This window comes from Carcharodon carcharias, chromosome 21, assembly GCF_017639515.1.
Source record: "Carcharodon carcharias isolate sCarCar2 chromosome 21, sCarCar2.pri, whole genome shotgun sequence".
Classification (NCBI taxonomy): domain Eukaryota; kingdom Metazoa; phylum Chordata; class Chondrichthyes; order Lamniformes; family Lamnidae; genus Carcharodon; species Carcharodon carcharias.
The window spans coordinates 7,004,748-7,017,827 of NC_054487.1; the positions used below are offsets into that span (position 1 = coordinate 7,004,748).

Genomic DNA, 13,080 nt, shown 5'->3' on the forward strand with positions numbered 1-13,080 from the left:
TAGTTGTCTGAGTGAGACTGAGGACAGAAGGATTCAGCTCAGTCCAAGCTAAAGCAGCAGCCCTGAGTGAGACTGAGGACAGAAGGATTCAGCTCAGTCCAAGCTAAAGCAGCAGCCCTGAGTGAGACTGAGGACCGAAGGATTCAGCTTAGTCCAAGCTAAAGCAGCAGCCCTGAGTGAGACTGAGGACAGAAGAGCCTAGCTCAGTTCAGCTTCATATCACTAAAATAACAGCAAAATACTGCAGATGCTGGAAATCTGAAATAAAAACGGAAAGTACTGGAAATATTCAGGTCAGGCAGCATCTGTGGACAGAGAAACAGTTAATGTTTCGAGTCAAATATGTTGAAGAGTGATATTCAACTCAAAATGCTTACTCTGTTTCTCTCTCCACAGATGCTGCCAGATGTGCTGAGTATTTCCAGGACTTTCTGTTTTTATTATAGCTTAGTATCAGCCTGACTTGAGTGAGAGTGGGAATGAGGACAGAAGGACCTGATTTGAGTAGCAGTGCAAATGAGGAGAGGAGGGCTCAATTCCCACTGATACTCCCTAAACAATCTCTGAAAGTGCCAGTGTGTGATGCCAGTGTGAAATGCTGACATCTGGTATGAATTGATTTTCTACAAAAATGCCCTTCATTTTAAATTGCTGCGGCTGAGGGTGAAAAATCTGCAGACAAAAGAATAAAATGCATTCCACATTATTAACGCCTTTTATTCTTCACCTATTCAGGAAGGACCATCCATCAGTTTTAACGCAGCTACAACTCTTCATAAGTTCTGTGTGTGGCAGCAGATGCAGAACATTCTGGATGATGCTCACCCATCTCATCATGACACTGCAGTCCTCATAACTAGGTAACAGTTGCCTGCATATCTGTGCTTCCAAATGACTAATTTACACATCCATTGCCTGATTCTAGATTGTTACACTAAATTCTTTATTTGATGATTTCTAAGATTATTATCCTTCAATATATTAACTACAAATAAAATGTGGATTACTAGCAAAATAGAGGAAAAGCAAAATAGGAAAAGCTACTCAGCTGGCCTGTGCTGGGTAGGTTTTGTGTTTGGAAATCAGCCAGTACTGTTCAACTCACGGACTGGGTACCGTTGTAAAACAAAGGTGCAATACATTGTTTGCAACCATCAGTTCAGGGCATATGATCAGAATCAGCAACTTGCAATGAGGAAAGCTCTGAGCAGCTGTTGATTTGATTGAAGGCAAACTGTGCTTCCCTGTTAATTATCATTGACACATCCAAGCAGTAATGACCAAGAGGCCAGATTAATCTTGACATTATATTGACATATTCAGTTTAAACTCTGGGTGCACTGAATTCCAAAATTGAGCAACATTGACAAGAGGAGGAAGAGCTCTTTCTTCACCTGTCTGTGACTTGGATTTGTACTCACTGACCCTCAGGGTCCAGTATCTGTTCAGTCCACATTACTTCAAGTTCCTAATAATGATAGTAAAGTAACTTTTTACCACCTAACCTTCCCCTACCCCAAGGCTGTACTTTAATTTCCTGTCAGTACTGATCAGAATTTCATTCTTTACTAAAAATTCTTATCTAGTTTAATTTGTTTGATTTTAGGGAAGACATTTGTAGAGCTAGAAACAAGTGTGATACTTTGGGTAAGTGGAACAGACCAACTTTCACAGCTAACCATGCAGAGTGGCCTTACTGTACAAGATTCATGCTAAGAAAACTGGAGTGAAGCGATTCCTTAGAATGTGATGAGGTTTGAACTGCCTTTTATCGTCTCAGCATAAAATTAGTGATTATATCTCGTTTTTTCAGTCCTGGTACACATGAAAATGCAGTTCTGATGAAAGGTTTTGGATGTTTCACAGAGTTGCTCAACTGAAAATTACCTAAAATGTAGATGCTGCAACTGTTGTTTTATTCGAATGCAACGCCCTCGGTCTGTTTTGTAATAATGGTTTTATCAATGTGCACGAAAATTCTGCCTGTTGTTCCTGCACCTATTGAGCAATAATATGCCTTGAGGTCATCACTTTAAAACATTTTCAGTTGTTTCTTCTGTAAGCCTCAGCATTACAAGAATTGTTGCAAATTTATGTTTAGAATTATAACATTACTATCTCGTTAGACCCTTGTATATTGGTGTCAGTGGAGCTTAATGCCACCTATTCCCTCAGCAAGTACTTGCTGTAGGTGCAAGTCTTAACAGATTGACAATTTAGGGGGCCCACAAAAAATTCTTCGGATGTCCGTAGACCCTGCAAGCCCACACAACACTGACTGGATACACTGGCCTTGAAATTCCTCAGGTTGTTAGTTACCAGAACTGAACAGAGTACTCAAAATCTGATTGTATCAAAAAGCTTGAGGATGACTATCTCTAACTTACAGAATTGTGCAATCATAACATTTACAGCACAGGATGAGGCCCAGTGAATGCTGGTTCTTTATCTAGAACTGCCAGTATCTCCATTTCCCTGTTCATTTACTGAATCCTGCTATATTCCTCCTTTTCAAATATTATTCCAATTCCCTTTTAAATCTATGGTCTTTCTCTCAATAAACATGTGATAAAGCATTCTAAAGTCTAAAGATACTCCCTTATCCACCATTTTGGTGACCTTCTTAAAAAAAATTAAGTAAGTTAGTCAGACACGATGTGTGTGTGCAATTTTTTTATTCATTCATGGTATGTGAGCACCATTGACAAGGCCAGCATTTATTGCCCATCCCTAATTGCATTTGAGAAGCACCTTCTTGAACTGTGGCAGTCAATGTGGTGTAGGTATATCCAAAGAGCTTTTAGGAAGAGAGTTCCACTAATTTTACTTAATGACAGTGAAGGAATGGTGATGTATTTCCAAGTCAGGAAGGTGTGTGACTTGGAGGGAAACTTGCAGGCAGTGGTGTTTCCATGCATCAGCTGCCCCTGTCTTTCTTGGTGGTAAAGGGCACGACTGGTAGGGTGCTCTCAAAGGAGCCTTGGCGAGTTGCTGCATTGTATCTTGTAGATGGTACACACTGTTGCCACTTAATGCCAGAGATGAGGGGAGTGAATGTTTAAGGGGCTGGATGGGCTTCAGTCAAGCGGGCCACTATTTTCTGGATGGTGTTGAGTTTCTTGAATGTTGTTGGAGTTGCACTAATTCAGACAAGTGAAGAGTGTTCCATCACACTCCTGACTTGTGCCTTGTAGGTGTTGGACAGACTTTGGGAAGTCAGGAAATGAGTTACTACAAAATTCCTAGCTTCTGATCTGCTCTTCTAGCCACAGTATTTATATGGCTGGTCCAGTTCGGTTACTGGTCAATGGTAATCTCCATGATATTGATGGGGGATTCAGTGATAATAACGTAGTTGAACAGCAGGGGTGATGGTTAAATTCCATCTCGTTGGAGGTGGTCATTGCTGGGCACTTGTGTGGTGTGAATATTACTTGCCGCTTATCAGCCTAAGCCTGAATATTGTCCAGGCCTAGCTGCAGATGGACACTAACTGCTTCAGTATCTGAGGAAATGGAACTGAACATTGTGCAATTATCAGCGAACATCCCATTTCTGACCTCATGATAGAGAGAAGGTCATTGATGAAGCAGCTGCAGATGATTGGACCTAGGACACTACCCTGAGGAAATCCTGTGGCAAGGCTTTGGGGCACAGATGATTGAACTCTAACAACCACAAACATCCTTTGTTGTGCTAGGTACAACAAAACAAGTGAAACATTTCTCCTTGACTCCCTCGGACTTCAGTTTTGCAAGGGCTTCTCGATGCCACACTCAGTCAAATGCTGCCTTGATGTCAAAGGTAGTCACTCTCGTTTTACCTCTTAAGTTCAGCTCTTTTGTCCATGTTTGGAGCAAGGTTGCAATAGGGTCTGGAGCTGAATGATCCTTGCAGAACCCAAACTGAGCATATGTGAGCAAGTTATTGCTGAGCAAATGCTGCTTGATAGCACTGTCGACAACACCTTCTGTCACTTTGCTGATGATCAAGAGTAGACTGATGGGGAGGTAAATGGCCAGATTGGATTTGCCCTTCTTATTGTGGATCACACATAACCTGGGCAATTTTCCATATTGCTGGGTAGATGCCGATATTGTAGCTGTAATGGAACAGCTTGGCTCGGGGCGCGGCTAGTTCTGAAGCTTAACTCTTCAGTACTATTGTCAAGATGTTGTCAGGGCCCATGGCCTTTAATCTATCTAGTGCTTTCAGCCATTTCTTGATATTATAAGACCATAAGACATAGGAGCAGAAATTAGGCCATTCAGCCCATCGAGTCTGCTCCGCCATTCAATCATGGCTGATAAGTTTCTCAACCCCATTCTCCCACCTTCTCCCCATAACCTTTGATCTCCTTACCAATCAAGAACCTATCTATCTCAGTCTTAACTACACTCAATGACTTGGCCTCCACAGCCTTCTGTGGTAATGAATTCCATAGATTCACCACTCTCTGGCTAAAGAAGTTTCTCCTCATCTCTGTTCTAAAAGGTCTTCCCTTTACTCTGAGGCTGTGCCCTTGGGTCCTAGTCTCTCCTACTAATGGAAACATCTTCCCCACATCCACTCTATCCATGCCTTTCAGTATTCTGTAGGTTTCAATCAGATCCCCCCTCATCCTTCTAAACTTCATCGAGTATAGACCCAGAGTCCTCAAACGTTCCTCATATGTTAAGCCTTTCATTCCTGGGATCATTCTCGTGAACCTCTTCTGGACCCTCTCCAGGGCAAGAACATCCTTCCTGAGATACAGGGCCCAAAATTGCTCATAATATTCTAAATGTGGTCTGACCAGAGCCTTATAAAGCCTCAGCAGCAAATCCCTGCTTTTATGTTCTAGTCCTCTCAAAATAAATGTCAACATTGCATTTGCCTTCCTAACTACCGACTCAACCAGCAAGTTAACCTTAAGAGAATCCTGAACTAGGACTCCCAGTCCCTTTGCACTCCAGATTTCTGAATTCTCTCCCCATTTAGAAAATAGTCAATGCCTCTATTCTTCCTACCAAAGTGCATGACCTCACACTTCCCCACGTTGTATTCCATCTGCCACTTCTTTGCCCATTCTCCTAACCTGTCCAAATCCTTCTGCAGCCTCCCCGCCTCCTCAATACTACCTGTCCCTCCACCTATCTTTGTATCATCTGCAAACTTAGCCAGAATGCCCTCAGTTCCTTCATCTAGATCATTAATGTATAAAGTGAAAAGTTGTGATCCCAACACTGAACCCTGCGGAACTCCACTAGTCACCGGCCGCCATCCTGAGAAGGACCCCCTTATCCCCACTCTCTGCCTCCTGCCAGACAGCCAATCTTCTATCCATGCTAGTACCTTGCCTCTAACACCATGTGCTCTTATCTTACTGAGCAGCCTCCTGTGCGGCACCTTGTCAAAGGCCTTCTGGAAGTCCAAGTAGATCACATCCATTGGCTCTCCTTTGTCTAACCTGCTTGTTACCTCCTCAAAGAATTCTAACAGATTTGTTAGGCATGACCTCCCCTTGATGAAACCACGCTGACTTTGCCCGATTTTATCATGCACTTCCAAGTATTCTGAAATCTCATCCTTAATATTATGTGGAGTGAATTGAATTGGCTGAAGACCTGAGGGGTCTTGACAGGGTGGATGTGGAGAGGATGTTTCCTCTTGTGGGAGAATCTAGAACTAGGAGCAACTGTTTAAAAATAAGGGGTCGCTCCTTTAAGACACAGATGAGGAGAATTTTTTTCTCTCAGAAGGTTGAGAGTCTTTGGAACTCTCTTCCTCAAACATCGACGGAAGCAGAGTTTTTGAATATTTTTGAGGCAGAGCTAGATAGATTCTTGATTAACAAGGGAGTGGCAGGTTATCGTGCATAGGCAGGAATGTGGGGTTGAGGTTACATTCAGATCAGCCATCATCTTATTCAATCGCGGAGCAGGCTCGAGGGGCTGAGTGGCATACTCCTGCTCCTGATTTGTATGTTCATAAAAATTGTTTGCTGCACCTGCTGTTAGTTTTCAGCGAGTCATGAACAAGGATACCCAGGTCCCTCTGGACATTAGCACTTCCCAATCTCTCGTCATTTAAGAAATGCTCTGCATTTCTGTATTTCCTACCAAACTTCACATTTTTCCACATTATATTCCACCTGCCATGTTCTTGCCCACTCACTTACCCTATCTAAGTCCCCTTGAAGCCTCTTTGCATCCTCCTCACAACTCCCATTCCTACCTAGTTTGTGTCATCAGCAAACTTGAAATATTATTTTTGGCCCCCACATCCCAATCATTGACATATTTTGTGAATAGCTGGGGCCCAAACACTGATCCTTGTGGTACCCCACTAGTCACAGTCTCCCAACCTGAGAATGATCCTTTATTTCTATTCTGTTTTCTGTCCATTAATCAATTCTCAATTCATGTCAGTATGTTTCTCCCATTCCTATCTGCTCTAATTTTGCTTACTTACCTCCAGTGTGTGACCTTATCAAAAGCCTTCTGAAAATCCAAGTCCACTACATCTACTGGTCCCCCCTTATCTATTCTGATGGTTACATCCTCAAAAAACTCCAACAGGTTTATCAAACATAACTTTCCTCTCATAAATCCATGTTGAGTCTGCCCAATCCTATCATTATTTACTGTGTCCAGTTGCCAAATCCTTTATAATATATTCTAACAATCCCCCTATCACTAATGTCAGACTAATAGGTCTGTATAAATTCCCAGTTTTCTCTCTCCCTCCTTTCTTAAATAGTGGGGTTGCATTTGCAACCCTTCTTCTCATCTGGAAGAACTGTTCCAGAATCTATAGAGTTTTGGAAGATGCTCGCCCAATGCATCCGCTATCTCTATAGCCACCCCTTTCAACATTCTGGGATGTGGATCATCAGCTGCAGTGGACTTGCATCTTTCAGTCCCATTTCTCCAGTACCACTTTTTTATTAATAATAATTTCTTTCAGCTCTTCATTCTCGCTAGTCCCTTTATTCTCTAATATTTCTGGAAGGTTCTTTGTATCTTCCTCCATGAAGACAGAAACAAGGTATTTGGTTGATTTCTCTGCTATTTCCTTATTCCCCATTATAAATTCTCCTGTCTCTGCCTGTAATTGTCTTTGCTAATATTTTCCTTTTTACATACCTATAGAAGCTTTTGAAGTCTGTTTTTATGTGTCTCGCTAGTTTACTTTCATAATCTATTTTCCCATTCTTTATCAGTTTCTTGGTCTTAGTCCTCCTTTGCTGATTTTGAAATTGCTCCAATCCTCAGGCTTTATAAGCCTCCTCTTTTGATCTAATGCAATTTTTAACTTCTCTTGTTAGTCACAGTTGGATCACTTTACATTTGGGTTTTTGTGCCTCAAAGGAATGTATATTTGTTGTCAACTATGTATTAATTCTTTAAGTGCTAGCCATTGCTTGTCTCCAATCACACCTTTTAATGTAGTTTCCCAATCTACCACAGCTAGCCTACCCCTCATGCCTCTGTAGTTTCCTTGGTTTAGATTTAAGACACTAGTTTTAGATTGAACGACATCACTTTCAAACTTAATGTAAAATTCTGTAATATTATGGTCACTCTTTCTTAAAGGCTCACGAGAACATGAAAAATAATAGTAGGGGTAGACCATATGGCCCATTGAGCCTGCTCCATCATTCAATATGATCATGGCTGATCTTGAGCTTCAACTCCATTTTCCCAACTACTTCCCATATCCCTTAATTCCCTCAGATTTGAGTGAAATAATTTCTCCTCATTTCAGCCTTGAATGGTCTGCCCTTTATCCTGAAACTGTGCCCTGGTATTTGAGATTCCCCAACCAGTGGCTCCTTTAAAATGAAATTATTAATTAGTCCTTTCACAATACTAGATCGAAAACAGTTTGTTCTCAACATACTTTTCTCAGAACCCATCTCATATACATTCCAGGGATTTGTCTTCCACAGCATTAGTGCTTATTTGATTTACTCAGTCTACGTATAGATTGAAATTCCCCCATGATTACTATATTACCCTTGTTACATGCATCTCTAATTTCCTGATTTATACTATGCATTACATAACCACCATTGTTTGGTGGCCTAGAAACAACTCCCACCAATGCTTGCTACCCCTTGTCATTGCTTAGCTTAACCCAAACTGATTTTACATCTGATCTTCTGCTCTAAGATCCTCTCTTACTAATGTACTGATCTCATACTTTATTAACAGCACTACCCCACTTCCTTCTCCTTTTTGTCTATCCTTCCTAAGTATTGAATACCCTTGAATATTCAGTTCCCAGCCTTGGTCACCTGCAGTCACATCTCTGTAATGGCAATTAGGTCATTGCTGCCAATTCATCTACCTTGTTGCAAATGCTCCCTACGTCCAGATAGAGTACCTTTAATTTTGTGTTTTTAACATAGTTCTGTACTTTGACTCTATTTGATGCTGGCTTTTGTTTCCACTGGCTTCCAATTTTGCTTACTATTTTTCTTCCTACCTTTTCCAGCTTTGTTCCTCTCCTATCTGAATTCCATCTCATGTTCGCACCCCCTGCCAAGCCGGTTTAAACCTCCCCAACAGCACTAGCAAATCTCCTGATGAGCATATTGGTCCCAATCCTATGAACATGTAACCCGTCCTCCTTGTACAGGTCCCACCTGCCTGAGAAGCGGTCCCAATGCCTCCGAAATCTGAAACCCTCCCTCCTAGACCTTCCATGCCCTTATCAAGAGGAGGGAAATGGATGGAGAGGGATAGTCATCCACCTGAGCTAACAACATGAGACAGTCACTGATAGAGGAATGCTTTCACTAAATAAAAGTTGCAAAACTGAGTAAAATTTCCCCCTACCCCTCCACCTCACATGTTAATGATCACATCAAAGACTTCAGTAATTTGATTCCAAAATGCAGAAGTCATGCTCACACATCATCGTTCTAATCCACTAAATTACAAACATCTAAAGATGTGGACAGGATCTATGTGGTCACAACAAGTGCCATCCAAAGCTTCCAATAATTTCACGCATGCGAGCTAATTTTATTCAGTCAGCTTTACTTGCTTTAGTTTCCAAATTCTTGGCAGAATTTTACATCCCACGGCCAACGTGTGCCTGACCCGAACGGGTGTAAAATCGCGTGAGATGACATCGGGCGAGCATCCTGATGTCACTGTGCACTCATGTGTGGGAGCATGCAAAAGTCGGAAGAGCACTTACCGACAATTAAGCAGACAATTAAACTCATTAACAGCCCACTTGTAATTGATTTTTCGTGGCCCATCCAACCTTACTGTTGATTGTGCTGCATGGACATTTTGTGCAGCATTTTTGTGCTTTCCTTTATGATTTGGAGGTCTGCAGCTGTGTGCCTTCAGAGAGCTTGGTGGAAGTGCTCACCAGCACCTGCAGTGACACGGGGGTCGGGCCCTCTTCATGCCCCCACCAGCAGTGTTGAGCCTTTCTCAGGGTGCCAGTTAATTGGCCAGCCAGTGTGAAATAACGGTCAGGGAACTCCCTGGCCCGCTGATCGCATGTGCACAACAAGTGCAAAATTCACGCCATTGTTTCTATGAAGAGCACCTATACAAAGCTAAGAATGGATTCCTCTTGATTTGACTCCTCTTGAGGTGACTGTCCTCTAAGTGAAGCTTCTGGCACCAAAGACTCTTTTCCAATTGATTTCTCTTGCCTTATCGAAAGGAATTGTACTCAGGTTTGAAACTCCCTCAGATACTTGCATTGGAGGGAACTTTGAAGAAGTAGTTACATTGTCACTGTAATGAGAGGCTACAGCATCTGATCTTACTCCACTGGTGGAATTTTACACCTCGCAGGCGGGCACGCTCCTTACCTGACCTGTGTAAAATAGTGTGAGAGGACGTTGGGAGAGTGTCCCGACATCATCTCACACGCGGTCAATCTTCAGGTCAGCGAGCACGCGCAGGTGGTGGAGCCGCACCCGACAGCAATTAAGAGGCCGCTTAAGGCCACTAAAAACCCAATTGATCCCAATTTTTCATTGTACAGGCAAAACAGGCAGGCGGGCAGCCCACATTTTGCATAACCTCATCCAAGGGCGGGATAAAAAGGACCAGCAGCATTCCGGTGTGAGTAGTGAGGAGTTTGGGAGAAAGTTTGCTGCTGGCTGCTTATTTGGATGTGACAGCTTCATCCCTGTTCTGAGCTTTATTCTTAGCGTTTCTAGGCTTCATTCTAGGACTTATTGGTATCGCCAAGGCCCCTGGAGGATTTTGACCCTGTGGACCCTTCCAGGTATCAGACAGCCTTCCCTTACCCTGGTAATGGGGATTGTGGTCTCCGCTGGAGGCACCTCCTCTGAGGAGGAAGAGAGGGGCAGAAGGGAGAGGAGGCCACGTGTCCCAGTGCAGCTTCCAGGGGAGGGACCTGTGGGAGGAGAGGCGCAGGCACAAGGGGCGCAGGGCCAGCAGGTAATCCAAGGTGGAAGGGGCTGCAGAGAATGCCACTATCCTGCTGCCAGGGTTTACAGGCGGCAATACTGCTACCTGAGTATGTCCGAGGTGCAATGCCAAATGAGGGTCCGCCTCTCCAGGGAGACAGTGATCTCTAATTGTCAGGTGATTGGGCCTGAGATCAGCTCCGACTGTCTGGGTGGACACCCCGTGCCAGTGGCTCTGAAGGTCACAGTGGCCCTCAACTTCTATGCCTCTGGCTCTTTCAAGGGCTCAGTGGGGGATCTGTGTGGAGTCTCCCAATCAGCTGTCCACAGTTGAGACAAGCTGGTGACAGAAGCTCTGTTCACGCGGGTAATGATATTTATTCATTTCCGTATGGATGAGGCCAGCCAGGCTGAGCGGGTCAGAGGCTTTGCAGTGATTGCTGGCTTCCCCCACATCCAGGGTGCAATCAACTGCACACATAGCCATCAAGGAGCCAGCGGTCAGCCCAGTGCCTTGGTCAACAGGAAGGGATTCCGCTCAATGAACGTCCAGATAGTGTGTGACCACAGGATGCAGATTCTGTAAGTCTGTGCATGGTACCTTGGCACCTCCCATGGCACTTATATCCTCAGACAACCATGGGTGCCGAGGCTCTTCAGTGCTTCAGCCTGATTGGATGGAAACCTGCTGGGTGACAAGGGCTATCTGTTGAAGAGGTGGATCATGACATCTCTCCGCCACCCAGGAACAGAGGCAGAGCAGCGTTACAATAGTAGTCACGCATCCACAAGGGCGGTGATAGACAGGGCCATAGGTCTTCTTAAGATGCACTTCCGAAGCCTCGACTGTTCAGCGGGAAGGCTACAATACCCCCCAGAGCGGGTGTCACCGACACTGGTTCCATGCTGCGCTCTCCACAATCTGGCACTGGCAAGGGTGGACCCACTGGAGGAAGAGGATCTTGAGGCAGCTCCACAGGCCACAGATGATGAATCCAGTAGTGAGTCAGAAGTGAACACGGTGAGAAGAACACTGAGGGTATGGAACCAGACCTCTGTATCCTTCAGGGAGGCAGGGACACCAGGGATGCCTTGATCCAACGCTCCTTCAGCTCGGCTGCCAAAGATCTGCTTCCACCTCATGCCAGGACAGCTGCCTCCATCCTGGATGTCTGAAATGACCCTTTCATTTGAATCCAAAGTCCACATGGTGCCTGTGCAATAAAGTTTAGAGCCATTCACATCCAGCATTACATACTGGTGTGCCCTGCAGCAAAAAAATAAAAAGCTGAAGCATACTCAAGTCATGAATGGAAAAACAAAATTTATCTCATTTTGACAATCCAAACAAATTAACATAACCTTCTCTGGTCTTTATTGCCAGAGCAGTAAATATAAACAAAGCGCTACAGAAAATAAGATCACCCGTAAACTGTCCCTCTTGTGCTCATGTTGTCTTAAACTTACTTTTGTGAGTGCTACGTCTTGGTGCCAGCCCCTCGCTGACAGCAGCATTGGAGACAGCTGCTGACTCTGGTGTCTTGTTGGCCTTGATGACCTTGGTGGTCATCCTCTGGCCTGTGGAGCCTGTGCTGGTCCCACCTGGGAGGGAGTGGCCAGTGCCAGGGCTGGCATCTCCCCAGTCTCCGCAGCCTCATCAGATGCCATGGTCACTGGCAGACGGGCAGAGGAGCTGCTGCCGTCATCCCGAGCAAACTGACAGGAGCTGCAGAGACACAGGCAGCTTGTGCACCAACGTGAGGTTGCTCTGGACCTCCCTGCTTGCCATTGATGGACAGGCACCTAGCTGGGACACTGGGTGCCTCATCTATCTCCCACACTGGCACTGATCACGGAGTTCATTGCCTGTATGAGGGCTTGCTGGTCCGAGTGCAACCCCAGGACACCCTGATTCTGTCCCTGGAGCTGCCTCTGCATGAGAGTTGCCACTCTCTCAATGGAGTGCGCTTGGCCATGAGGGTCAACGCAGTGCTTACACTCCACATGGACTCCTCTACAACAGAGACCACGGCACGCACACTCTTGTGGACCTCCGCCAGATCCTCCCATGTGTAACGCTGGATATCCAACATCTGCCACTTAATGAACGACTCCAGTGGCTCAACATCTTTTTTTTAATTCATTCATGGGATGTGGGTGTCGCTGGCTGGGCCAGCATCTATTGTCCAACCCTAGTTGCCTTTGAGAAGGTGGTGGTGAGCTGCCTTCTTGAACCGCTGCAGTCCATGTGGTGTAGGTACACCCACAGCGCTGTTAGGAAGAGACTTTGACCCAGCGACAATGGAGGAACGGCGATATATTTCCAAGTCAGGATGGTGAATAATTTGGAGGGGATCTTCCAGTGGGTGGTGTTCCCATCTATCAGCTGCCCTTGTCCTTCTAGGTGTTAGTGGTCATGCCTTTGACTCAGCATCATCCTGGTCTCTAGCAGTCCTCTGACTGCGAGCGCCCTGGGTACTCTGCCTCTGACTGCTCATCAAGCGAGTGTAAAGTGCCCTCTCCACTGTGCTCCGACATTCTAGCCGAGGATCTACCTAGGTGCTAGTATTTGTGCTAGTGCCTGGTTCAGAGTAGGTGTGATGCAGGTGCATGTAACGCCTGGTGGTTCTCCGGCATCAAGGGTGGTTTTTTGGGGTCCTGCAATTGAGTATGTGCTGGCGAATAGA

General features: G+C 44.9%; 1 protein-coding gene across 1 annotated transcript in view; it reads left to right on the forward strand.

Moving 5' to 3' along the window:
* LOC121293232 (A disintegrin and metalloproteinase with thrombospondin motifs 20-like) overlaps positions 1-13,080 on the forward strand; it is a 440,993-nt gene that overhangs the window by 146,851 nt on the left and 281,062 nt on the right. Inside the window, exons 6-7 of the mRNA XM_041216086.1 lie at positions 736-860; positions 1,607-1,647. Of these exons, the coding sequence (XP_041072020.1) occupies positions 736-860; positions 1,607-1,647 (166 nt within the window). The remainder of the gene's footprint in view (positions 1-735; positions 861-1,606; positions 1,648-13,080) is intronic.